This window comes from Elgaria multicarinata, chromosome 4 (assembly GCF_023053635.1).
Source record: "Elgaria multicarinata webbii isolate HBS135686 ecotype San Diego chromosome 4, rElgMul1.1.pri, whole genome shotgun sequence".
Taxonomy (NCBI): domain Eukaryota; kingdom Metazoa; phylum Chordata; class Lepidosauria; order Squamata; family Anguidae; genus Elgaria; species Elgaria multicarinata.
In genome coordinates, this window is record NC_086174.1 from 46714112 (window position 1) to 46741256 (window position 27145).

Genomic DNA, 27145 nt, shown 5'->3' on the forward strand with positions numbered 1-27145 from the left:
AATATTTTTAATATGCACTTTAATAGTTTTTGATATCATTCGAAAGTGTGATGGCTGCAAAAGAGTTGGATACTGTCGCTCCTCCATGAAAGTTTGAGAAGTTTAGATCTTGACAGGAAGCCACAGTTGTAGCTGTGCCTCAGGCTTTGCTAGAGGTCCAGTATGGATTTTGTGAGGTGTATGCACACATTTCAATGTCAGACACTTATTACTAACTGTGTCAAGGAAGAGCTGCTGATTATAGGAGAAATACTTTCTCAATTCATCTAGCTATTTTTTTGCAGTGTTTATTTGTTTTTCAGAAACAATATGCTCTAAGCATCTGCACTCTTAAAAGCATTCCTTCCATGCCAAGGCTAGGTCCATCAGCATGCTAGGTTCTGAGTAATGCCATAATCTGGAATAATACAATGTACTAAAAGCACTTTTAACCCCTAGGAACATTATGGGTAGTGTCCTATTGTGCCCATGCACTTCTATGACCCATTGCTTGCACAACAGGGCTTTTGCGGTTTTAAAAATAACTGGAAAAGAGCAGAAATGTTCATTGCAGGAGCAGGTCAGGTCAGTGGAGCTTGCAAAACGGAGCTCAGCTGACTGATCCCAATCTGGAAACAAATGTTTCCACTCATTTCTGGAGTTACTTTTAGAAGTGCAAAAGCCTGGTTGTGAAAGTGGTGGATCCTGCGAGAGCAATGGAATCAGTGCAGGTGGAGTGGCCCTGCTGGGTACTGTCTATTAAGAATATTCCCAATTCTTTAGTTCAGGACATATTTTCAAGCCTTAGGAAAGTTAGTCTTTGTTATTTATACAGCTTTTCTAATTATGAAAGCACTTTACAAAGTTTGTGCATGCTGTCAAAAGAGCCCTTACTTTTTATTTCCATTTAGATAAATAGGAAAAGGTTGAAAAACAATGATTACCTAGGCGAGACTTGATGGCCTAATTCTATCCTCAAATTATATTGCCTTTCATGGTAAATGGGTCAGTTTGGTTTCTCCTCTCCCCCACTTTTATTGGCTAAAGGGTACTCATCTACCATTTGCAAGTAAAACCTGATAAAGAAAATAATGTGCATTTTAGAATAGTTTTCAACAGGCAGACAGGTCTAGTACCCCTTACTATACTATTCCAACATCTCTCAAAGTAGGCGGTGGACCTCTCTAGTAGGCAAGGCAGAAGACTGGGAATCTTCACCACCTGCTCAGCTCAACATTTTCTGTGCATCATGGATGAACCAGGAAGCAAAAGTCATTGTGAGTGTCAATCAACTCCCTGTCCACAGTTAATATGGTTTGAAAAAAGGGGGGAGAAAAGAGGGAGCCTGGGCCTTTCACAAAGGTGGCAGTAGTTCTTAGTATTACAATGATGTACTATGAGCATCCCTGAAAGACAACCCAGGCCTCATATTAAGTAACATTGTAATGATTTGTGTTGGCCATTAACAATCACAAGAAACAGTTCTATAAGAAACATTGGTGTATTTTTACACCACGCTCAAACTACCCAGTTTTTATGACATGCGGTTTTTAGATGCTGTGATTACCAATTAACTCAAGCTAGAACATCATTCTTCAGATATGGGCATGCACATCTAATATGAATTGGACTGAAAGCAGAAAACACTTTATAAAGGATCACTAACAGCCAGCAGATGGTGGTAATTTTCCTGTCATTGCTGACCAGTGTTGGATTTGAAATGGTGACAAAGGTGAAATGCTTCACATCCCGTTACCAATCCCCTAAACCACCCTTGTAAGCCTTGTAAAGACTTTACTACTGCAGAAAGCAGCTCAACTTAAGAGGTTTTTGCAATTTTATGTCACTCCAGGAAGATACTGTAAATCCAATCATGTTATGAGAAACTTCATAATCTTACAGTTCACAATTTGAAAAATCAAATAGTACTGGAAAAAAGAGCTTTAGAATCTCTGATTTAGTTGGATTAGCCCAACGTCAATTAATTTCCACAAGTTATAATTATCTAACTGATCAAATTCTAAACCAAATCACCTTTAGGCTGCAATTCTATACCCACTTAGCTTGGAGTAAGCCTCATTGCACTCTGTGGGCTTATGTCTGAGTTGACATGCATAGGTTTTCACTGTTAAAGTAATATATGAAAATTCACACTGGAAAGAGGAATCCAAGTTAATGATGAAGTTAGTGGATTTTGGGGGGTAAAATTTCAACCGTGCTTAAGCACTCACTAAATCACTGTTTAAATTCAGGTAATAAAATTGCCTGGAATGTGTTTATAAGAAGTGCAAATTTCATTTCAAAATGTTAAATTCTGAAATTTGTGTCAAGGCCACAACTCAAATAGTAACAGCTCTGAAACTCACCTCCAATTTGGGGGGAAAGTTGTCACTGTAACATCTGGAACAGCAAATTTAAACTGTGCTAAAGTTGAGTTCAATTTTTTTAGATGTTGTAGAATTAGTATTACTACTCAAGAGTAAGGGGGAAAGCTACTCAGGCTTTGCATCAGCTCATAGTTGGCAGGGATTTTTGCTAGATAATATGATCATGATACTAATAGTGCATTTGTGCAATCACTAACCAACATGAGAAGCTAATCCACTGAATATGCCATCCAATGCTAGGGATTAGCACTGAGTGAACATATGGCTAGTGTAAACTGGCATTGAGAAATGCCTTATAGGAAAGTGACATTACTTCAGTACCGTTGATTTAAAGGTTAGCCAGTCAGAAAGGTGCAGAATGAAAATCTGCTTTCACATTTCTGTTCCTCACTACAGCCTGAAAAGTGCACTGGCAATTAGCAATTCCCCTCACCTCTCCCAGTTCGCTGTGTGAGAAAGCTCAGAACTCATCTTACAAATTGCTCTTTTGAAGATCAAAGGGAAGCTGAATTTGTCTGTGTGTGCGCTAGATGAGACTTTAATTTAATGGAATTTTCAGGGAAGGTTTGGTGGCATGTTCCTATGACAGCCCCAGGTTAGAGGATTCAGGGGAGCTCTATGACTGTTCCCTTCTGAGCGCCTTCCTTGCCTTTAATTGGCACCTCATTAGAAATTAATGAAAATGACATCCTCTGTTCTTCCTGCTCTAGGCACAGCACACTACAAAAAGCCCCATCACAATTCATAACACATTCAATTTATATAGCAATGGCTCTTAAGTATTATTTATGAGATGTGAATTTCTTGTCAGCAGTTAATAACCTATAAAGAATAGAAGAGAATGGGAAAAAGATTGGGAGTATACACAAGAAAATCTTTCAGCAGAAAAGAGACTGTTTGTGTTTCACACACCTTTGTGGTGGCTCTCCTCTCTAGTAAACCATTCGGGGGTGCCCCCTGCTACAACTCCTCCAATTCTCTTAAATGCACCTAATATCCTAGAGCAAAATTAGAGCCATAACGTTGGTGACTCTGCAACATATTAAAATACTTCATAATAATGAACGCCTTATGGAGGGAGAGACAATAAACAGAAGCAGCCCTGCGCCATTTCACTGCTGAATTTAAAAAGTACACACACCATCATCAATATAGTTGCTATATTGGGTACGCAACATGTGAGTCCACCCCCAACTCTAAGATCCTGTTTAGCAAAGAAGAGAGGCTAATGTCATCCTTTGGCACCAAAGGAAACTGAGGATAGTGCAAGAAGGTTTTTGATGACGTTGGCTTGGATTCCTTCCAGTATTCTAAAAAGAAGTTTTGGGCAGCAGAAGGGGCGCTTAGCCCAACTTCAGAGTTTAAAGAATTCGGAGCAAAGAAAATTTGGTTTTGATGATCCATCAAACCATCTGGTAGGCATTCTTAGAGACCAATCCCCTCCCACCTGCAAGAGATCTTTTGGGATCAGGCCCCCCTTATTGAGCAGGAGCTCATGGCCCTCCAGATGTTCTTGGATTTTAATTCCCATTAGCCCCAATCAGCAAGGCCAATGGTCACAAATATGGCAGTTGTAGTACAACATTGAGACGACTACAGATTCACTCCTTTAATTGAAAATCCAATGCAGCAAATCCCCTAGTACAGCACACCTGATAGGTAGCCAGCCAACCTCTGCTTAAAAACCTCTCAATGAAGGAGAGACCACCACTTCCCATGGTAATATTTTCCACTGTTGTACAGTCAGGAAACTCCTCCTAAAGTTTTATTGAAATTCCCTTTACTGTTATTCGAACATGATGGTTTGGGTCCTCTTCTTTCAAATAATAGAAAACAAACTTGCAACGTTAGTTATGTGACAGCCTGTCAAATATGTGAAGATGGCTATGATATTGCATTTTAATTGTTACTTCTCCAGGGTAAACATATCCAACTCCTTCAACCTTTCCTTATTGCACTTTGTCTCCAAGCCCTTTATCTATCAAGATTGCCACAATGTTGCATACCAGCAACAGGCTCCAGAAGCAGCATTCCATAGAGAAAATTATGTTATAAGTTACAGGTGACCAACTTTTTTGGCAAGTCTGCCACAAAATTAGTCATAATTATAAGATGGTTCAATTCTAGCAATCACTACAGTATTTACTTAACCCATAGTGCCTTGATCTAGTTTTCTGTCTAGTGTACTGAGCAGGCAGCGGAGAGGGAAGCCGGAGTTCAAGCTATGTAAGAGCCAGGCATCTAAGCCTTCTTGATTTTATCCAGGTGTATCATAAACCTTGGCTGCCTGTGATATTTGAGGCACTGAAGCTGATGGTTGGCCATCTATGAAGTAAGTAATAAATGGAGAATAAAACCTGTACTTAACACTAATATTGGCCCCGTTCAGACAACACACTCAACCATGCTGCTTAACCACAAAGTTCCATTAACCATTTTTTGGTTAAGCAGCATGGTTTAGAGTGTTGTCTGAAACGGGCCATAGTAAGCAAAAGCCCTGCATTTTTGTAATACAGAGACACAGTGTTCTAATTGTAAACACTTTGAAATGTTATTATCTCAATTAAGTGTACCAATTACCAGCATCATGGTAGATAGTTATTTTATTTTGTTTGTTTGTTTATTTATTTATTTAGTACATTTCCATTCCTCCCAATAACATTTAAGACAAACATTTAAGAGACCTAATTTTTTGGACTAAAATTGCTTGCGTAGTGCGTACCAGTTTGGACTATGGATTTGTCTTAATAAGCCAAGATATGAACAAGTGTTTTGCCTGCGGAACTCAATCCCTTAGCAGTCCAAGAAATTAAACCAGGAAGTCTCTAATTAACCAGAGTTTTCTGTCTTCTCTAAGCCGGAAAACTATGGTTATCAGCTTTAGAACAACCCAGGTTATTAAACCAACTAAAAATTAAAGACATTCTGGTTTGATTGCTCACATTGCAAAGGGAGGAGCGAAGGGGCTACATTCATAGGCAAAAGGCTTATTCATATAATGGCTTAATAACCTTAGATATAATTGTCTGAATATGGCCAGAGGGATAGCCATGGAAGTCTATTGTAGCAAAAACAACTAAAAGCCTTGTGGTACCTTAAAGACTAGTGCAAAGCTTGTGTCACGATGGGTGCTAGTAGTCTTGAGAAGAACTGGATGAAAATAAGTGCTGTGCCAAAAATTTTGATTCTTCCATTTTCGGCATTTCAAGGAGGGGGTATAAAAACTCTGGCAAAAAGGGCTGGGGAGGTGACTAACTTTCTCCTTTGGGAAGTGGACATGATTTCCCCTTACCTAGGTGGTGGCTAGCTGAGGATTGCCTTTATTTTTATTTTTATTTTACTTTATCCTCCCCTTGCCCACTACACGTGCAGCTGCCCAGGGCCTTTAGAGAGAAGCTTCTCCACCCTGGCAGCTCTTTCTGAACTTCCATGAGACCTTGTGACTGCGCCCTCTTCTACAGGCATTTAAGAGTTTTTTCCCCCTAGAACTCCCATTTGTTCTTATTTGCAACAGCCCAGGACTGTTGTAAATTTCTGCAGCCTGTGAATTCTTCCTCAAAGCCTATAAGAGGGTTAAGTCATGTGGTCTCGTGTGAGTTCAAGTAATGTTGTTGGGCTGGAGAAGAGCAACAGGAGACTGTTTGGCATGGAGCCAATAAACATACTGTTTTGCTATTAAAGCTTGAGCTTTGAAGGTTCTCAGACTTTCAAAAATTTCTGCGTGTCTACACAACTCAGACTTAAGTTTAAAACAAAAATGAGCAAAATTGGTTTAATAAGCCTTGCACTACTATATTCTTATATAGATTAAAATATTTATTATGGAGTAGGCTTTCATAAACTAAAGTCCACTTCGCCAGATGCATAAAGTGTTACCCTACTTTGGCAGGTATATATTACACATAGTTTTGCGTGAATGTGTGTGGGAGGAAATGAAGCATAAAAAGCTTACACTGGCCATTCCCAAAGAAGTATTGATAATATTACAATGATAATATTGATAATATTACACAGGTAAGCTTATGGAACAGAACACCCATATTACCAACTTTATATAATAACTGGGACCCAGAAAGGAGTTAAAAATAAAATGTAACATAAGAAAAGGCAGACACGCATCTTTTTGTTGTCATATTATGCTGTCAGAGAAGTATCAGAGAAATATATTATGCTGTCAAAGAAGCATCAGTTATTTGTGGAGACTACTCTTCAATAATTGATAACACAAAAACTTAATACAAAAAAGTAAAGAGGATATGTGCATAATTCCCAGCATCACATCCAGAGTCCTGCTCTGAGATAATTAAAATATTTGAAAGATTTCCAACATTTTGGCCATTTTTTCAGTTACCAGCACTAAAATGTGTTTTAACAAACGAAGGGAAACAGGCATTAAGCACTCCTGAATTTAGGAGTGCACATCTGAAAAAGGCAATAATTTATTTATTTATTGTATAGGCATCATTTTGAGTTTTTATGTTTATCTTTTCTTTCCTGTTTGCCAATTTGAATTTTAAAGTGTGCTGAGAGGATGATGGCTCAACAGTACAGAATTATGCAGAAATCTAAGTCAATTCTCCATTAATGTCGTGCTAATCAGTATTCATATGGATATATTGCCTTCCTGTCTCCTAGCTATTACAGTTGTAAAATAAACTTGCACCCACAGAAAATGAAGAAAATGTGTTCTTCAGCAAATGAGTAGTATTCCAAAGAAGAAGAAGAAATCTCCTCTTCTTTGGCTGGTACTACTATCTGGCTGTTTCACTCTCCAGTGAAACAGATACATTCCATATTTTATTAATCCCACAGTGATGATACCAAAATGGGATTTGTCTTTCAATATTAATAAGCAACACAAACACACACAAATACACCCACAGAAATACAAAAGAGAGATTGAGATTTTTTTGGAAAGATTTATAGTATCAAATTTAGCAATTTCTCAGGAGTCCTGGCATGAGGTGCTTCTGTGCTGCTTTTTAAATTGAACAAGGTCAAAATGACCTTTATTCTAAAAACTTCCAATGCTAGTACTTCTGGTTTTTGACTCATCATTTTGTGATTTTGTTCTGCAGATAATTTTGTTTCCTGAGGTAGACAAAGCTATAAAATAGCAATAGTTTAAAAACCCAACAACAATAGGTATTTAATGTACCCAACAAATTGTCTCATAGTAATTTTATTCAGGAACGTACTTAGTTACTTTCATTATCTGCATCTTATTTGAAATTGCCAAGGTATAAAATATGTAACCAGCCAACAGTAAAAAGTCAGCTCTGCTGATTTGTTGTTGTTATTTCCCCATATGTGCCCAGTTTATATTGTTTGTAGACATCATGAACCTCCCCAAGACAGTGTGCTCTTTATTGACAATATGCAATAATGACGCATTTAAGTGCAAGAATTATTATTTTTTAATGACACAGGATTATCAATATGATGCAGCAAATGGGATCTACGTGCACTACTAAGGGCTCTCAATTACTTACTATGGAAAGAATCTCATGGATGTTTGCAGTTCCACTGGCAGAATGCAAACCCCATGCCCTTGCACTTCGGTGGATCATTATTTATTGCAGGGGTGAGCAACCTCAGTGGGTTGGGGGGCTGCACTGACCTCCTTGGCACCCATTGCCGGCTGCACCCCTCCCCTGCCACTGGAAGTGGCTGTCCAGTATGAATCCCAGCGATTCCTCACATGTTCTATTTCCCAGTTGGACGGCTGTTTCTGCAGCGAAATAGGGCATATGCTCCCATGCACCTTGCTTCTCAGCAGAAATGCTGGGAATCCAGTGGTGTGGCAGAGGCATGGGACCCAGTAGGGGTTGCAAAACCCCAATGAGGGACTGCATGTAGTTTGAGGCCCATGTACATTACAACCTAGCTCTGATTTACAGTGGCAACTCGCCAAGTTACTAACAGTCTTGGAATACATTCCTCACTGTGAAGAAACCCCCCCCCTTAATTTATTAATTAATTTTCAACGTATGTATACCATTCTATATCTAGACAGATTCTGGAACAGTGAAAGCATAAAAAGAAACAAAGCATAAAAAGAAACATGTTATTAGAATTATTCAAAAAATAGACACTGGTCAATCAAGGAATACATCCTGGAAAAGAGCTGTTTTCAGGTAGTGCCAAAAGCAACGCGCAATTGGTGCCTGCCTGACCTCCAGAGACAGGAAGTTCCATAGGAAGGGAGCCATTACACTTAAGGCTCTTCTCTGGGTGGACTCTAGTCGGGCCATAGGTCCAGGAAGAACCACCAGGAGCATGCCCTCTGATGACCCCAGTGATTGGGCAGTTTGATATGGGAGAAGGCTCTCTTAGGTATCCTGGTCCCAAGTTGTTTAGGGCTTTGTACACTAGTATCAAAACCATAAGCCTGGCCTGGTAGCGAATAGGCAGCCATGCTGAAAAGGAGCAGCTCTCGATAGCAGCTGAGCTGCTGCATTCTGCACTAAGTCCAGCTTCTGGAGCAGCCTTAAGGGCAGCCCCATATAGAGTGAATTGCAGTAATCCAGTCTTGAGGTTACTAGCACTTGTAACACTGTGGCTGAGCTATCCCTGTCCAGGAGAAGCCATAGCTGGAGAATCAGCCAAAGCTGGTAAAAGGCACTCCGAGCTGCCGTGGCCACTTGGGCTTCCAGTGACAGTGATGGATCTAGGCGTACCCCTAGTCTACAAAACTGATATTTCAGAGGGAGGACAACCCCATCCAGAACAGGCAATGAGCCATGAGCCTATCTCCTGGACCTGGTAACCACTCACTACAGGGCTTCCATCTTGCCAGGATTCTAATCACCCCATGGTTAATTATCTGCATTCCTGATGGCCTTGTTAACACTTCAACATGCACTCAAGAGTTTCATCTATTTTGTACTGCTGTACTGTTTTTTTGGTAGCTGTTGGTCAAGATACCTTAGTGGGCTCCTTAATCTGAAACAGGCAAGGTGTGCAAACCAATTCTTTTTTGTTGCCTCTGACCTTCTGAGTAATACAAGAAGAGCAGTGCTGTTTGAGCAGTGGGGCCTTTGCTAGTCTTAAGACCCCAGAAAATATCAGAACATGCCACCCACTGCGGCTGCTTGTGGCTTTTGTAAGTACTTGTACTGCTGTGAATCTAGGGCACAGCATTCTTTTGTTGAAAGTAGAACTGCCATCCTGACATGATGTGACAAATGTTCATGTAGTGTGGTTTTACAATGTGAAGTCTTGGGCGATACCAATTTGAAAGTGTACAGCCAAAAATATTTTAGTTCAAGATTTGTCTACAGTTCTCCACAGAGTTGATTAGGAGTGAAGATAGGCTTGCTGAATATATGTTTTCGCAGGGAACTGACATTCCAATGTAAAAATTGAATACATTCACTAAGATTGTGGAAGACTGCCACAAATACAAGTAGTTTTTTGGGTACTTCAGCTTCTACATGTATGTAATAAAGGGCAAAGAAACAATCCAAAACCGTACAAAGGACAGTATCCAAAGGTCACCATCCACCATTGGAACTCTGCTAACCAGTCCCATTGAATAAATCCCACCCGCTGTGCAATGGAATTGGCGGGGCTGACCAGTTGCAGAATGGAATTGGTGGTGGGCTCCACTTGCTGATGATCACCATTGGATATTGCCTAATATACCTATTTGCCCCTACTTGAGGCACTATTCAAAATATATTTAGTACCTCAAATATGTTGGTAATGGCCAGTTGCTCAGCACTGAGAATTACACTGGAAAAGAGTTATGAACCAAAGGGTATTTAGTGAAGGATCACAACTACCTCACAATAGTTATCAGGTCATAAATGTGGTGTATATCAAGTCATTATATTGCCCATCCTAGCTTCAGGTCCTTAATATATAATAATTTAAAACAATACAAAGTAATCTTAACGCAAGTCCTGTCTTGTCCTATAGTGGCCTCTGTAATATCTGACTCAGATGCCTGTAAGTCTGCATCACCCCATCCAGGCCTGATGAGGCCTTCCAAAATGGCTATTTATTAAGCTTCCCCATAGTGAATTTTCTAAATGTAGATATTTTACAAAGTGTTGTGTTATTAAAGTCTCATTGTAGTACAGGCCAGGAAATGGGTTTACTAAGCATCCTGTGGTTAACATGCTGACCAAGCTGCATTAGCATCTTCTATGCTCATCTCTGTGTGCATTAACAGACATTTAGACAGAAGCTCAAATGGCTCTCAAAGAATTCATCCTCTGAACAGAATATAGCTTCCACCCACAGAGTAGGATGGGGATTCTGTGGCTTGCTACATTTCCTTATATGATTTCAAAGGGACTTGTCTGCAAATGTCAGTTTTGTAACCAAGTTTATCAATATTGACAGCAGAAGAAATATATCCAGGGATGATATTAAACTCATTACCTAGCCAAAAGGAGAAAAAAAGGAGACCATCCTGGATTTAATACGTAAACCTTTTTTTTAAAAAAAATGGTTTTAAGGTATCACTACAGACCAGGAGAAGGAGGTTTTACATTATTATAAAAATATTTGGAATCTAATGGCTCTCCTTAAGCAGAAAAAAATGCTTTTCTACTTAAGGGCTTATATGTTCATATGTGTTTGTGTGTGTGGTGATGGCAGTGGTGGTGTGGGAGAATAGGGTTGGATCCAGATTTGTCCCTCTACAAATGAAAATGCTCCTTCTGTTTGCAGAAATAACTGGGATCCAGAGGAGGCCTCCTGTGGGAGGAAGGGGGCAGGTTAACAATCCCCCTCCCACAACCATCTGGAACAGCAGAGTGGTGCTGTGGGCTGCCTGGGAAATGGCGAATCAGAGAAAATTGCCTCCCTCCAGCAGCAGTGGAACCCCTCTGAGCACAAATCTGGATCCAACTCATTATTGACAAGCAGGGTTAAAAGTCTGGCATAGTAACTATTTGCAGTGTAATGAGTTAAAAATTAATAATAACATCCATTTTCAATTAAAACCTTGGATTCTGAAGGAATAATTTTGTTTAGGCACTATCACATTTCATGCTCATTTTCCACCTTTCATATATAAAGACAAATTTTGTGTCTATGGCCATGGCTAGACCAGGCCTATCCCGGGATTGTCCTGGAATCATCCCTGTTCATCCAAATGACACACAGGGGATCCCAGGAGCAGGCAGGGATGACCCCTCCATTTGTCTGGGATAATCCTTAGGTCTAGCTAAGGCCTTAGTATATATATTTTAGAAAGACATTAACAAGCTCCTTCATTCAAATGGTGACAGATGCAACCATAAAACAGCACCTAGTTCACCAATCATGCTTGGCAAATACGCGCGCGCGCGCGCACACACACACACACACACACACACACACACACAGAGGTACAAAGGCATCAGTTTTCATTACCTTAGCTGATATTTTACTGAGCAACCCCAAGAAGAATGTTTCAGTCAAAAAGCCGTATGTGCTAAATGTTACTCAGTGATGTAGTCAGTGGCCTGCTTTTTCCTGTCCATGTACCCACACATTTGTGAAAATCTCTCAGCTACACCTGTACAGACTGTCCACTTTTAACCCTCTAAAATAATAATATAGGAAACATGTTACCCTAAAACAGCACTAGTCATATAGGCTGCATGCAATGAAGTAGTACTACCATTAGAGGGGATGCACAGATAATCTCTTAATACATATAAATGTATATGGTTCTGTAACATACCGAACTGATAAAATGATGCAGCACAAATAGCGCTAATGGGAGGGAAAGGGTAAGCATATTTCTATTTGCTGCTATGTTGCGGATTATCACTGGTATGGTTTTCATGATGACTCACCATACTTGACTGTCCCCCACTTCAATAAAGAACCATTTACACACGATATCTCAAGGCCCTATACAGAGATTCCTCATACAAAGCTGTCCTTTACATTGCAGTGAACAGAGAAAATCTTAGGGCGCTCAAGTCTATGTAGTGGCACTCTTGCATGTGAGAGGAGTCACTGGATTGGGCATTTGCTTTTTATACAAGAAGACTTATATCTGATGGCACAAGAGCTGAAATACAGAACTACTCCTAAATAAGGGCACTTCAACGGACTGATATATACCTTTACCTCAGTATAGGTTATAAAGGTAGGTCATAGCTTTTTACACAAAAGGGTACAAAGCTTTTGTAAACTTGCAAAGGGCTTTGAGAATCTTGACTTTTGTCAGGTTGTAGCCATTTTAAATTATTATCCAAATTTCATTATACTGTTTCTTCAGCAGTGAAAATTGCATCACGATAACGTGATCCAGATTTCCCCCAGATATGCAAGGGAGAGGAGGCTTAATAGATGTTTAAAGGAAAGCTTTTTCTTAAAGCTGGCTGCTAGTCCTTACCACAGCGACATGATCCCAGTTCCTGTTGTACCAGCTCCAGTTTTGTTTGGCACTGGAAACACCTGCGTCTGCTCTTCTGTTTGGAACGGCTGATTTCTTCAGGCCTGTCATGACTGTCCTCCAGTAACCGTGGTCGCTTCTCAGGAGAAGCCTCGCTCTCCAACTGTGAATCTGTAGTTTCAGGAGAAACATTTAGAAGTACAGCATTAGCTTCTCTTCAGTGCGGCCTCTACTCCAGTCACAAAATTAACGGGGTGCAACTTGCATACAGATTCACCTGCCAACAGTACATTCCTCTTAATTCCCTTGCATGCATATACCTTCTTTATCATCAAACAGGCACTGGGCATGGAATCTAGATTTACTCTGCTTCCCCAAAAGCCAACTTCCTGGTTCAGAAAACCAAATATAAAATGAATGGGCTAACACTTCCCGGTTGTGCATCGTCGTGCCAGCACATGGAGAGAGAATACCAGCCTAGACAACTAAAAGCTTTGTTTTTGATTTCATTTATAGATTCTCCTATGCAACTTTAGCCCTACTGCCCTCATACGAAACAATGCTGCTTCTGATGAAGAGCAACAGAATACAAATTCAGCCTATTTCTTGGCTAAGTAGGAGGGAGATTTTTAGGGCACAGTGTGCTAGCTGTAGCTCCAATAACCAAACGAAGGCACATGAAAGCACCATACTGTGCCTCCCTCTCTCTACAAGGATAACAATCTAAATGTAAATGATTATACACAGACAAGATAAACTAAACACAACATGTACATGCTGCTACAGATCCAAAATGCTTAGAGGATCTTTCTTTAAAACTAGTCAAAGCATTACATATTTTAATAACCTTATTTGTATTTTTTCTGTCTCTCAGAAAATGATGTTGTTGGGAAATAGTTGATATAGGAAAATACATTTCTTTAAAAAGCTATAGATTGAAAGGTGCTCGAGGTAAACCATCTATAAGAAGGGGGAAGCTAATACACATTATGCTTGTAATACTCAGAATACCTTCAGGAATAAAAATTATATATTTTCAAACCAGCTACACATTTCAAAAGATTATATGGGCATGTGCTTCATAGATATAAGTGTTCGGAATGCTGACATGGAATCAACAGGAAAAAAATGATTCTGTGCCCATCACGTCTGCTGATACTGAGATATGTGGGCAAATCAAATCACTTCACAGGCTTGGATGGGCTTTTCTGCCTTCATTTGAACATAGTTGTGACTCTCTTAGGGTATGTTAGAGAGTCTTCTCCCTCCCTGGCTCCCTGCGGGCAGGTGTGTGTGTAGGTAAGCCAAATTAGATAGGTGTCTAGTTTCTTCAGCATTACCACTGGGGTTAAATCCACCCTAAAATATTCCAGTAGATCACTATCTGTCCCAACCTTCTGAGTTAAGGAGCAACAGGACTTTTGTGTACTATGGCAGAGATATCTTACTGGGATATTGAGCTACAACTCTACCAGTTTTCAATCTCTATCCAACCACCTATCCTAAAGTGGCAATAGAAAGGCCAAGATAAGGTTGGAGGAAATAAGTTTAACTAGAATCCTCTCAAAATCGGTTTACTTAACCCAAAGTGAGGTTTGTAAATAAAGACAAACAACTTTTGAATGGAGTCAAGGAAATAAGCAGATAAAACACTGGGTCTAATACTTGCCCTAGCTGATAAAAAGACAAGCAGGTTTTGCATCATGTGGCACCAGCAGAATCACAGTCTTACGTTGCAGGAGAAAGAAATCCAAAATATTTGCTGCCCTCTTGGCAGAAGATGCAGTATGGAATTCAGGGAGCATAGCTTTTGCAGAAGACTGGAGTTAGCAGAAGCCAAATTCCCATACTTGGACAACTGCACTCGACCTCACTCACAGCTGCTAACCCCCCCCCCCTCAGCCTGAACCTAGGCAAGCATTTTGCAACCCTTTTACTTAAGGAAAGTTGAAAAAAGGACTTCCAGGAAGGGGTCAAAAGGGAAAGAGAGGCACTCTCTCCCTCTGATCTTGAATTGGGGCTATTCTCTAGAGAAGCCTCTATAAATATGAAAATACACACGTGTGTGCAAGACAATTCAAGAATACAGTTTAAAAGGAGACTTGCAGCTAACGGTGTCCAATGTCTTGGCACCCGTCCAACTCAAAAGCACCAGAAGCATGTCTTTCAGATATCTCAGCCTGGTTGCTTCATCGTCGTTTGAAACTTAATATGGCAAAGACTGAATTGCTTGTTTTTCCTCCTAAACCTTCTCCTCATCTCTCATTCTCTCTTACTGTCAATGATGTTACACTTACTCCAGTCAAGGAAGCTCGTAGTCTTGGCTTTATATTTGATTCCTCGCTCTCCTTTATTCCTCATATTGAGGCAGTAGCTTAAATCCTGTCGTTTTTTCCTGTATAATATTGCCAGGATTTGATCATTTTTGTCTGTCTCTTCTGCCAAGACTCTTGTTCATGCATTGGTTATTTCTCGGTTGGACTACTGCAACCTTCTTCTCACATCAGTCCGTTGGTTTCTGTTCACCACTCTGCTGCTAAGATCATCTTCTTGGCTCGCCGCTCTGACCATGTTACTCCACTGCTGAAATCTCTTCATTGGCTTCCAATTCACTTCAGAATCCAATATAAACTTCTCCTGTTGACCTACAAAGCTTTTCACTGTCTAGCTCCTTCATATCTCTCCTCTCTCATCTCACACTATTGCCCCGCTCGTGCTCTTCGCTCCTCTGATGCCATGTTTCTCGCCTGCCCAAGGGTCTCTACTTCCCTTGCTCGGCTTCGTCCATTTTCTTCTGCTGCCCCTTATGCCTGGAACGCTCTTCCAGAACATTTGAGAACTACAAGTTCAACCGCAGCTTTTAAAGCTCAGTTAAAAACTTTTCTTTTTCCTAAAGCTTTTAAAACTTGATTTTGTTCTGACTTTATACTGTTAGTTTTACCCTACCCAGTTCCTGTTTACCCTACCCTGTGCCTGTTTGCATTCTCTTCCCCTCCTTATTGTTTTATTATGATTTTATTAGAATGTAAGCCTATGTGGCAGGGTCTTGCTATTTACTGTTTTACTCTGTACAGCACCATGTATATTGATGGTGCTATATAAATAAATAATAATAATAATAATAATAATAATAATAACAACAACAACAACAACAACATAAAATGTTTCCGAACTCTATTGCATTCCTACTGCACACACAAACAGGGCTGACGTTATCTACTCATCTCAACATCTAAAGTAAAACAATCTTCTAGACATAAGAACCCCTCCCTACACCTGCACAAGTTCTTCCTGGTTAGAAAGTAAACAAGGAACCCAGTCACAACATAGCTCTTTAAACCATGCGGGCTATACTGGGATATATATTTTTCTTGCTCTGAGGATAGAAGCAAGCCAGTGTTCTATGTTCAGTCTCCACACGCCAAGTAGACTGACTTCAGGTGTCCAAAGATGCAAAGGAAGATGCATAATTTGTACTGTGTTGAAATAATGTTCAAATATCTAGGAAAGAGCAGGGGAAAACCAATCTCCTTGGAATTACTGTGTATATGCACATGCACTTCCTATGCAATGCAAAAGGCCTTCAATCAAGACAGCCATGAAGAACAGATTATTATAAGACAGATATTTCAGTTGAGGCAACCCAAGCAAGTGTAGTGTAGTGGCTAAAGTGTTGGACTGAGAATTGGGAGATCCGGGTTCTAGTCCCCACTTGGCCATGGAAACCCACTGGGTGACTTTGGGCCAGTCACAGACTCTCAGCCCAACCTACCTCACAGGACTATTGTGAGGATAAAATGGAGAGGAGGAGGATTATGTACACACTGCCTTGGGTTCCTTGAAGGAAAAAAGGCGGGATATAAATGCAATAATAAATAAATAAATAAATAAATAAATAAATAAATAAATAAGGATGTGATCATGGTGCTTGTAGAGATTCATCCAACGACTTGCATACTCGACTCTTGCCAATCTTGGCTACTCACATTTAGTTAAAGGAGCTGACTGGATGCATCTAGTAAGTGATTAATGCTTTCTTGAGAGAGAGGAAGTGATCTTGGTTGCCTTAAAAGAGGTGGTCATGTAACCACTCCTTAAGAAAGCTTAAGGTAAGAACGATCACCTAGCTGCTAGTTGTTATTATTATTATTATTATTATTATTATTATTATTATTTATTTATTTATATAGCACCATCAATGTACATGGTGCTGTACAGAGTAAAACAGTAAATAGCAAGGCCCTGCCGCATAGGCTTACAATCTAGTATCTCCTTTTCTTGGGAAGTCCTTGAGAGGGTGACAGTATATACACCCATTTCAATTTGGGTTTCGGTCAGGGTTTGCTCTTTAACATTTATTTGAAGGTGATGGATGAGGTCATTGTGTCTTGGAGTGAAGTGTCATCAGTATGCTGATGTCACCTTGCCCTATTTTCTGATGTTATCTAACTGGGTAAGGCTGTGGAGATGCTGAAGCACTGTCTAGACTCAGTAATGAGCTGGATTAGGGCTAGCAAACTGGATCTGAATCCTGATAAGATGGATGTGCTATGGATAGGTGGTTCCTAGGTCCAGAAAGTTGGTGTGCAACCTGTTCTGAATATAGCTGCACTTTCTGTGAAAGAGCAGGTGTACAGCATGGGTGTGCTCTTTGATCCAGTGGCCCAAAGCACCTTCCAGCAGCTTTGGCTGGTTCACAACCATCTTTCTTAGACAAGCATTAGTGATTCATGCTCAAGTAACCTCCAGGTTAGATCACTGTACTATGTTGTAACTGGTGCTGCCCATGAAGCTTCACCTCATGCAGAATTCGGCAGGTAGCATTCTGACTGATTTGTCTAGGTGGAGCTCTATATCACACTCATTCTGAACTAATTACATTGTTGTCTACTTGCTTCTGAGAACAATTCAAGATGTTAGTGTTAATTTTTAAAGCCCTAAATAGTTTGAGACCCATATATTTTTTGAAGTGCCTCTTCTGGTACTAACCTCCCCTTCTATTAAGATCATCAGAGGATGCTCTTCTGTAAGCACCTTCAGAAAGAGAACTTCATTATGGACTGGAGGCATGAAGGAGAGGGCCTTTTTTGTGGTGGTGCCCTAACTCTGGAATGCCCCCTCCCCCCAAAAAAATCTGGTACCAACATTGTATTCTTTCTGGTGCCATGTTTCTTTTGCCTGAGCATTTTAAACTTGTTTATAATTTATTCTCATTGTGTGTCTTTCAGCTGGTTGATGAGGTTTATTTTATTTCCTCTCAATTTAATTCATGTTTTCTTGTGTTTTAATTAGAATGTATGTTCAGTTTTATTTTTTTATAACAGCTAAGAAATAAGGATTGCTCTGGTCTACAGTCTCTAAGGGTGTAGGTGTTTCTCATTGTAGATACTCTGCAACATTGAGGGGAAAATAGAAATTAAGTAATTCAGAAGAACAAAATTTTAAATTGCAGTCTTGAGGGAAAACAAGAGTATTGTCCTTAAAAATTGTTTTGTCTCCAGCTGCAACTTACATTTGTTCATACTGTTACTGTTCATGTCTTCATTATTCAATGTTCTCTCCCCATAATTTCCAAATAAATTGTGTCAAGGCTGTCAGTGTTGAATTTCAATCTCTTTTAATCTCCTGCCACAGCAGAGTTTGCAGCCTGTATATACATAGCTTCACTAACAGCACTGTGGCACTTCCTTGATGTTTCAGGGAATTGCTCTCCCCAATAGAGATAAGGACGTGGAAGATGTACAATGGAATATGTAAATAGGAAAGAGGAGAGAAAAGGCTAGAAAGTGTCAGGGGAGAAAAACCTCCTCCATCTCTACTTGCTTCTCAAGAAAAAAGACTGTACTTAATTTAATCTCTGGCATGATGACAGTATTTGAGGCAACCATCAGGACTCTCCCCCCTCAAAGACCTATCACAGCCAGAGAGATTGACATCTATGATCCCAACTGCATATGCAAACATCAGTAAGGGCAATAACTAATGAACCTTCAAACATCACTGCCACACAGCTCCTTTAAAAAAGGAACTTAAGCCATCAAAAATAAATCCATCAAGAATTCTGCACACTAGGCATGGACTGAAGAGGGATGTAGTAGAAGGGGAGGAAGGCAAGCAAGTGGCTAGGAGTGAAAGGAGGCAACAGTGTGATCTGAAGATAACCCAGGAGTAGTCCACAAAAATACATAGACCAGATCACACAGATTTCCGGGTGTGGGGGGAGGGAAAAAACGATGAAAACACTAAGAACTAACAACAAGCTTTATCTAACTTCCATGTAAAAATGTCCATATGCGTTTTTTAGCCCACAATATAGAACCATGGGCACACTGGTCATATGAGATAGAGAAGAGTTCTTCAGTTAGATGAGTTTGCCTGGCATAGCTGAAAGACATTTCTCCACAACAACCACTATTTACATTTCCAAGTAAGCACCATTTAGCACACACACAATATTTTGCCTTGAGCATTAATTGCTACAAATTTAGAACTGTGGAACCAAGCTCTTTGCAATATATGTGATGTGAATTGCAAAGGTAAATCATAGCCTTTGAAAGCTGCATTTGCTTGCAGCTGCCAAATATTTAAAATACAGGAGAACCATTTTTTAAGAAGTTGCTGTTTAGTTTCCTACTTATAGTCTTATAGTTGTGTGGCAGCAGAAACTTTTGTATAAGAGTTTGTATAATTATTTCCCTTCCAGCTTCCATTGTCTCCCATTATTTCCTACAATTCATTTCTGGATTGAATGTACTAAAAATGATTTTTTTACTATGGAGAATTTGAAACTTGCTCTTTAAAACAAAACCTTCTAAGATTTTATGGTTAACCTTATGCTGAATTACTTCTACAATGAGAAAGGCTGAAGCAGAAAACTAATTTTGTATAGAAACAGCCTATTTAGATTTTTAGCTAGTCCTTTTCAACAAATTACTCTTAAGGAAGGCTATGCTGCTGACTAAGAGAAATATATAATACTCTGCGGCACTGACTTAAAGTACCCCAGAGAAAAAGCTTTATAACTGCTAAATCTATGATATACCAGCCATGACATTATGATTAAAAATTAAGCACACAAAAACTGTTCTACAAAACCTCTGTAAAACTGAACAAAACACATGAATATTCAATGATAAAAGAATCCTGCGTTTAAGATAAAAGTTTAGGCTATCTCAACTTGGCTTAAGCGCCACAAAGCCAGGAAATTGGAAACTAAGGCTGATGCCTTAACAGTCATGTCTTATAATCAGTAATTATGTTGTGCAATGTCACAAATTGTGCTTGCTTACAACTTACCCTCCATGCACCCACACTTTTCCTTTAAAGGCTCAAATCCAAATGGGAAGGATGGAGTTCCTGGGACCATAAAGATGCCCCACATCGTTCTGGTATTGTATTATTTCACGAAGTGTCTGAATCTTAATGTATTGCTAGAGGAATCCTTCTGTGGGTTGACTCATGCCTGTATGTTGCTTGTATGGCTAGGTATGTCCATGCATAGTCAATGGGGAGGGAAGATTGGAGTTGAAGGCCAAAATGTTTGGAGGGCTACAGGTTGCTTGTGCCTGCATTAGGTATTTAAATACCAAGAAGTGTTATGTTATTATATGGCCTTGTAGCCCATTGGTATCTATGCCACAGAAACAGTATACAATTACCTCCTCTCACTTACAAGGAAGGCCTTTGCTGGCAGCACACCCTCAAAATCTCATCTAGAGGGTTTGGAGAACATCCAGAGCAAATTGTGGGGACAGGGGTTTGCATGGGGTAATTAAGGAAATGCTGGGCACAGAAGCAGCATGTGTGGAAGAAACGACCCATCCTGTGTAGTTTCCCCTGCTGATCGTGCAAACCCAGCCTGTAATAATTATGTAAAATAATCTGCAGTATTGGGTAATTACAGCTCCTGTTACTTATTCATTTAGAAAACATATCCTTCCCCCTTGAGTTACAATTACAATGCTCAGGTCAGCTATAACAATTTTAAAACATCCATAAAACACAAAACTGATAAAAAAAAATAGTAGAGGAAGAACAGAATGAATTTGCCTTAGTTAACTGGGAAAAAGGTCTGATTACTGATTTGATCTTTTTAGAAGGCTGGAGGATATGCTAGGACTAGAGGTATAAAAGGCTGGGGTGGGGGAACGGGACCATGTGGGGGAAAAACTGTTCCCGTAGAGTGTTTTTGTTTCCCCCCGAAAAATTGGAAAAATTTAACAGCTTTGGGTTATGAAATATTTTCTTTTGGAATTAAGACAAGTATTTATATATTGTTACCCAGCCTTTACTGCCATCCAAAATGATTTTTAAAAAAACATGTAGTAAGAAAACTTTTATAGAAAGATTAGGGATGTAAAATATCTGAAAATAATGAATCTATCGGGAAAATGCTTTTTAATCTTTTCTGTAAGATTCCCAGCATAGTTGTATCTTACATTGCTTATTAAAAATATTGATCTAAAGTATATTTTACTGAGAGATATTTATGTTTCCCAACATGTGAGTAGAGTCATCACTGTGCATCCTTGATAGTAAATGTGCATTCTTGACAGTTTTCTTCTATACATTCTTGTGTTTCTGATGCTGTAGCAATCATTTAATGTAGCTCCAAGCTATTCAGACAATAATTACAAATTTACTTAGTATAATATATATATATATATATATATATATATATATATATATATATATATAATTTTATGAGCAAACTAAGTTATACATGAAACAGCCTTTCTGCTCCTAAAATTATTTCATGTTCCTAAAGCAGCCCTCTGCATGTTTTGGACTAAAGTGCCCAATGTTCTTGACCTTTGGAAATAAATACTTTTTTTCCATGGCCTCAAAATTTCTGGAAATTTTACATTACTAGCTAGGTCAGGGTGACCTTCCCAAAAATTTGAGGAACATTTGCTATGCAGAAAATGGAAATTGGCTGCCACTAACCAGTAATTTTTAACACATTCTCCTCTGTAAAACATAGGAAGGTATTTTGGTGATTTATCACAAATAAATTATGTCAAGAAATCGACTTTCTAAAATAGTGTATTTTTTATTTTTATGCATTATTGTACATATATTTTAACTACAATGTTTGTAACCTGGTATTTATATTTTCCAGTGGTATTGCAAACACTGAAAAATATCATTCTGTGGCTTCAAAAAATAGGTATATAAAATGTTCAGGTAGCATGATGAGACGTTGTGGTCAGTTGTAGTTTCCCTACTGCATTTAGATAAAACAGATAAGTGTTAGTCTCATATGAGTATGCATATTTTAATTTATTTTATTAAATTTATATACCACCCCACAGCCAAAACTCTCTGGACGGTTTATAAAAGTCAAAAGTTTGTCCTATATAGGGCAATATCAATACAAGAAAAATGTCACATTATTTTAAAAGTGCCTAATGCTTTGCTTTATAATAATCTAATATAAATTGACCATAAAAGGAATATAATATTTTCACTGTTAAGACCATTGATATGAAAGACTTGTATTTCAGATCTTCCAAAAAAATCAAGTTGCTACTTAATAAATTATTAAACAGTATTCTTGTTAAAAGCTCAGGGCTGTATCCAATCTTGTTCTTCTGCCAGCAGAAGACACCCCGCAAGTGGAATGAATTCTCATCCACCCTACAGCTTCCCATGCACATCTGCCTTTCTCTCTCCAGGTTTGCTCTGATGGGTTGGGGGAGCTTCCAAAGTTAGATGGGAAGGGGAACGTGCATGAAGCTGCAGGGGGGAGGAGGGCAAAGGGAAACTCCCCATTGCACGAGCGCAGTCCATTCACATAAGGTGGGATTTAGTCTTCATACGCCTACCTGGGTGACTAGAAAGCTCCTCCCCTTCATTTTATCCTACCAAACTACTTCCTCCTTTTCTTTTCCCTGTTAAACCAGACAAGGAACTCTAGCCAGTATTACTGTAAACTCTGCTTTTAAGAATATGCATGTGAAACCCCCTCGTCCAATAATATATAACCACGGAGGACTTAGCTAGACCTAAGGTTTATCCCAGGATTGTCCTGGGGTCATCCCTGTTCATGTAAGACCTTAGCTAGATCTAAGGTTTATCCTGGGGTCGTCCCTGCCTGATCCCTGGATCCTCTTGTGTCATTTACATGAGCAGGGATGACCCCGGGGGACAATCCCAGGATAAACCTTAGGTCTAGCTAAGGCCTTTATGACACACAGGATATCCCGGGAGCAGGCAGGGATGACCGTGGGATAAATCTTAGGTCTAGCTAAGGCCACAGTGATTTAAATAGTGAAATGTATTTTGGTTAGCTGTGGTGAGAAAGGCATTATGCATTCATGTGAACACTCTTTATCACTTCCTTAGCTGTTGAGTGCCAGCTAGCCCAAACGCAGGGCCGGGCAAAGCTGGTAATAGGCCTGGGCCAGATAGGAAATGTAGACCCCATTTCAAACTGCTCATTAAGTATTTTTTAATCAGTTCTAAATACATATGAACTAGAACGACTTATACAAATGGTAATGGCAAGTACTTTTATTCAAGATGTATATAAGACAATACTTCTTCACATTCAGAAATGCTTTACGTGCTTTTCTTTTGGCAAATTCATCAACAACGACAGAAAAATCAAGCAACTTTGCCCAGAAGGCCCCCTCAAAATCATAGGCCCATGCCAACTGGCCCCACTGGCTCCCCCTCTGCCCAGTCCTGCCCAAACGGGTTCATTGCAAAACAAGGAGGAGGTACATAGAGGTAGCCTAGAATTCTTTAAGATAAAAAGCAACCAAATAAATATCAACATGTTCAGGGAAACCCAAGGCTTACAGAAGTACAAAAATATTTGCCAAAAAGTCTCCCAAGGTGGGCAAAACATGCTAGAAATAATTATTTTAGTGTTTGGTAAGCATGGCAATTTTCTTCATTCTTTTCAGTACAACATACGGGATCCAATGCAATGCATGCAAAGCATCTCTCATCATTTTTGCAGGAGACGAAACTGATTTGTTGCCCTCCCCAAAACTATGGAAATATGGAAGACATACTAGAAGTGATATCAAAAATAGGCACCAAAATGGGACAGTAAAATTCCATCAACATTCATCATGCTATCTTCCAGCCTCTATTAGCCTTTGCTGTGTCAGTGCATGTCCTGGACAGTTTATCCTGTTTATAATTGCTGATGAGCGGTAATAAGGCCTCTATGCCTCAGCTCCTGTACGTTCCACTTCAGTGCCCACCTATTAGGTAATAACTTTTATTTACAGCCTTGCTTGATGTGCTGTTCTATTAGTACAACTGAGAAGTGAACAGGGTAAAAAAAATGCCATTAATAGGCACTGTCACTGCCAGGACTGATGATGTACAGTACACCTTTGTTCTATCACCACATGCCTTCCAGTGAGAAGGCCCAAAGATAGCAGGATTTGTAACACAGTGCTAAATTCCACCACTCAAATACTAAAGAGCTCCTTAAAGAGCACCTTAAAGGTCAACTGAACAACAAAATTCTCTCATAGTTGTTTTTATAATAAAAAGCCTCACTAACCTTTTTTTATTCTGTTAGCACAGACACTTTACCACAGCATAGCAATAGAATGCCTAATTAATGGTAGGACCAAAGCTTTTTGTCTTTGCTGGACACGTTATGCATGATAAAAATGTGAGCATGAAAGACAGAACTTATACCCCCAAACCCAAGGAACTAGGCATTGGATTTGATATTTCCACTACACTTCCTAGCATTTCCAATTAAATTATCATCTTCAGTTGCATTAAAGTCTCAGTAACAGTTGCTGTCCACAATCTAACAAAGTACAAATCAAACAATAATTATTGTGAAATTATGTAATGTGCATTATATTAAAAAACAACATCATATCTGATTGGAACTATTTTTCCTGCAGGTAGAATCCACAAACCGAGTGCATGTTATGGTGGCAAAGGTCAAACTACATATTACCTATGTAATGAAGCTAAGAGGGCTGTTTTTGTAAACAAAACATTTTAATAGGTCAAGTTCTTCTAAAGAAAGGGGGCTCCTTTCCCCACTTATATTCCACTTCACTTCCCCTACTGACAAACTGTTTTTCTCCTTGCAGGGCTGCACTTGCAAGGTTATGCAGTAACACTAGAATTAAAAAGATACTCAAATGCACACAGGGTTTATGATATTTTCTCTTGGTGCATCACTAACCTGAGAAAATTACTGCTACTGAATACAGTAGCTAACTCAGTTTTAAAAAGATAGACGAATGAATGAAGAAAAAAGGCCAATTGCTGTTATGTGCAGTGTTTAATATAAACATTTTACACAAAAAGCAAAGGTAGCCATGTTGACCATAAAAACATTTTCACAATCCATATTAGTATAATACCTTTATTAAGTCAACGAAAAGATCACAAAAATTGTAATCTTTGGTTGATCTAATAAAGGCATTAAACTAATACAGCAAGATTCTACATTGGAGGAAGAAGATTTTATACTTCCTGAAGCTGGGACTTTATTCTCTGAGGACTCATTCTTTCCAACTACTAGGTAAAACTCTCCAATTTGGCTTCTACTGACTTTTTACCTACTTTTAGATTATCTAAAATCATCTCCAGCTTTGTTAATATAAAGACTTATTTTCCCTCTGTTTCTACTGCCAAAGTTGCCTGTGTGTTTCGCCCAGGATGGAGATATTTCTGGGTATACAGTTGGATTTTATATTATCAAAAATGGAGGATCAAACATTTGCCTTTCTTCCTCCTAGCACCCCTCAGGGAAGCTCCAGCAACTGAAAGTGAAATGTGAAACCTGCTAGAGCCTTATTTTGTCTGAACACCCTTCCTCCCCCATTCTAACTGAAGATTGTGATCATGCAAATACCACAATGTCCACATCAGGTTCTCTCCCCCACCCCACTTTTTAAACACCTAATGAAGAGAACATGAGATCTTGGAAGTTTGCACATTTTTGTGTGATATTTTTTGTTGGGTTTTGACACAATGTTTTAGTGTCTTTATTGTATGAGGGATACCTAGGGGCATGTTTACACAACACCTTTTCCCCAGGGTCATTCCTGGGTCATCCCTGTGCGTCCAAATGACACAGAGGGGATCCTGGGGGCAGGCAGGGATGACCTCTGCATTTTTCAGGGATAACTGCTTCCCCAGTTATCCCGATTTTTGCCGTGGTCCCAGGACCATCCCGAGGACTGTGGCTGGTGTGCTGCATGCCCCATGGGCCTGAAACGGGCACGGAGCCGCGCGGGGTGGCTCTGTGCCCATGGGGGTGAGGGGCAGCAATTTCCCCAGGATGGTGGGGGTGGGTGGGTTGCTGGTTTTTTAAAAACCTTTTTTTGTGTGGATCAGCTCTTATTCTAGCTAGCAAATGTGGCAGAATCACCATTTTGTGTCGCAATTTCTGAACCGGCTGGACTTCCCAAAATTATACTCTACAGGCGTCAATAACTACAGACAAGCAGTCATTGGTGGCTACATCTGCCCATGATTCTGCTAGCTAATACTGATGACGAATGACAATTAGTCTGCTGCCTGCCTAGCACAAATGCCTTTAAAAATTGAATGGATTTTTAATAGTTCCTGTTACTTTATTTCTATTACCCACCCACATCGACACAGGCACCAGGTTCACTCAAAGAAAATAAACATTCAGTGCTGTGTTCATATTTATAGAAACGTTACCTAACATTGTTAAAAGTTATGACGATACAAAAGTTCAGTTCATTGTTTCCCAAAGGTTAACAAACCAGCATAAATTTTGATGCTTGATATTTTAAGCCTTTAAGGCAGGGGTGGGCAACATGTAGCACCCCCAGCCCCCAGTGCAGCCCCTGTTGCCCCACCACCATTAAAAAAATAATAATCCTGGAAAAACAATGCCATCTTTAGTGGATAAAGAGTGCCCAAATAGCCAAAAGGTTAAATTTAGCTAGGACACAATCTAAATTTAAACACTGTTGCACTCTAGAGCTATGGTGCAAGTTGCCACTGAAACCTGACAGCAAGCCAACAATTTCAGCTTTTCTTTTTTCCAGGTGCCCCACTGACTGTGGCCCACACTGGGCATCGAAAATGTCCGCTGGATTTCTGGAAACTGCTCACACCAGCTTTAAGCGGGATAGATCTGTGGCCATATAATCAACAAATCTGAAACCCCTTAAGGATTAAATAGTAACAGATTAGATGTTTCTCTTAAGGAAGGCTAGGTGTTAATTATTCACAATGGGGTTACCCCTAGTGTTTAGAGGTTTTCTTTCTGGTGTACAATAATTGGTTTAGGTGTTTTGCCTTGAATAGATCACAATGTAGCTGCCATTAGTCTTAGCATGATAGAATGGAAGAGCTTTGCCATGCAAGCTGGTCTGCTGCTGAGGAGGTATTTAACTGGTTGGGTGCTGTCTGTTTCTTTTTATTGTTGTGCTTTTAATTGTATTTTAATGCTATGTTT

General features: G+C 39.5%; 1 protein-coding gene across 1 annotated transcript in view; it reads right to left on the reverse strand.

Moving 5' to 3' along the window:
* ZFAND3 (zinc finger AN1-type containing 3) overlaps positions 1-27145 on the reverse strand; it is a 155367-nt gene that overhangs the window by 8795 nt on the left and 119427 nt on the right. Inside the window, exon 6 of the mRNA XM_063124192.1 lies at positions 12712-12882. Coding sequence (XP_062980262.1) covers positions 12712-12882 — 171 coding nt within the window. The remainder of the gene's footprint in view (positions 1-12711; positions 12883-27145) is intronic.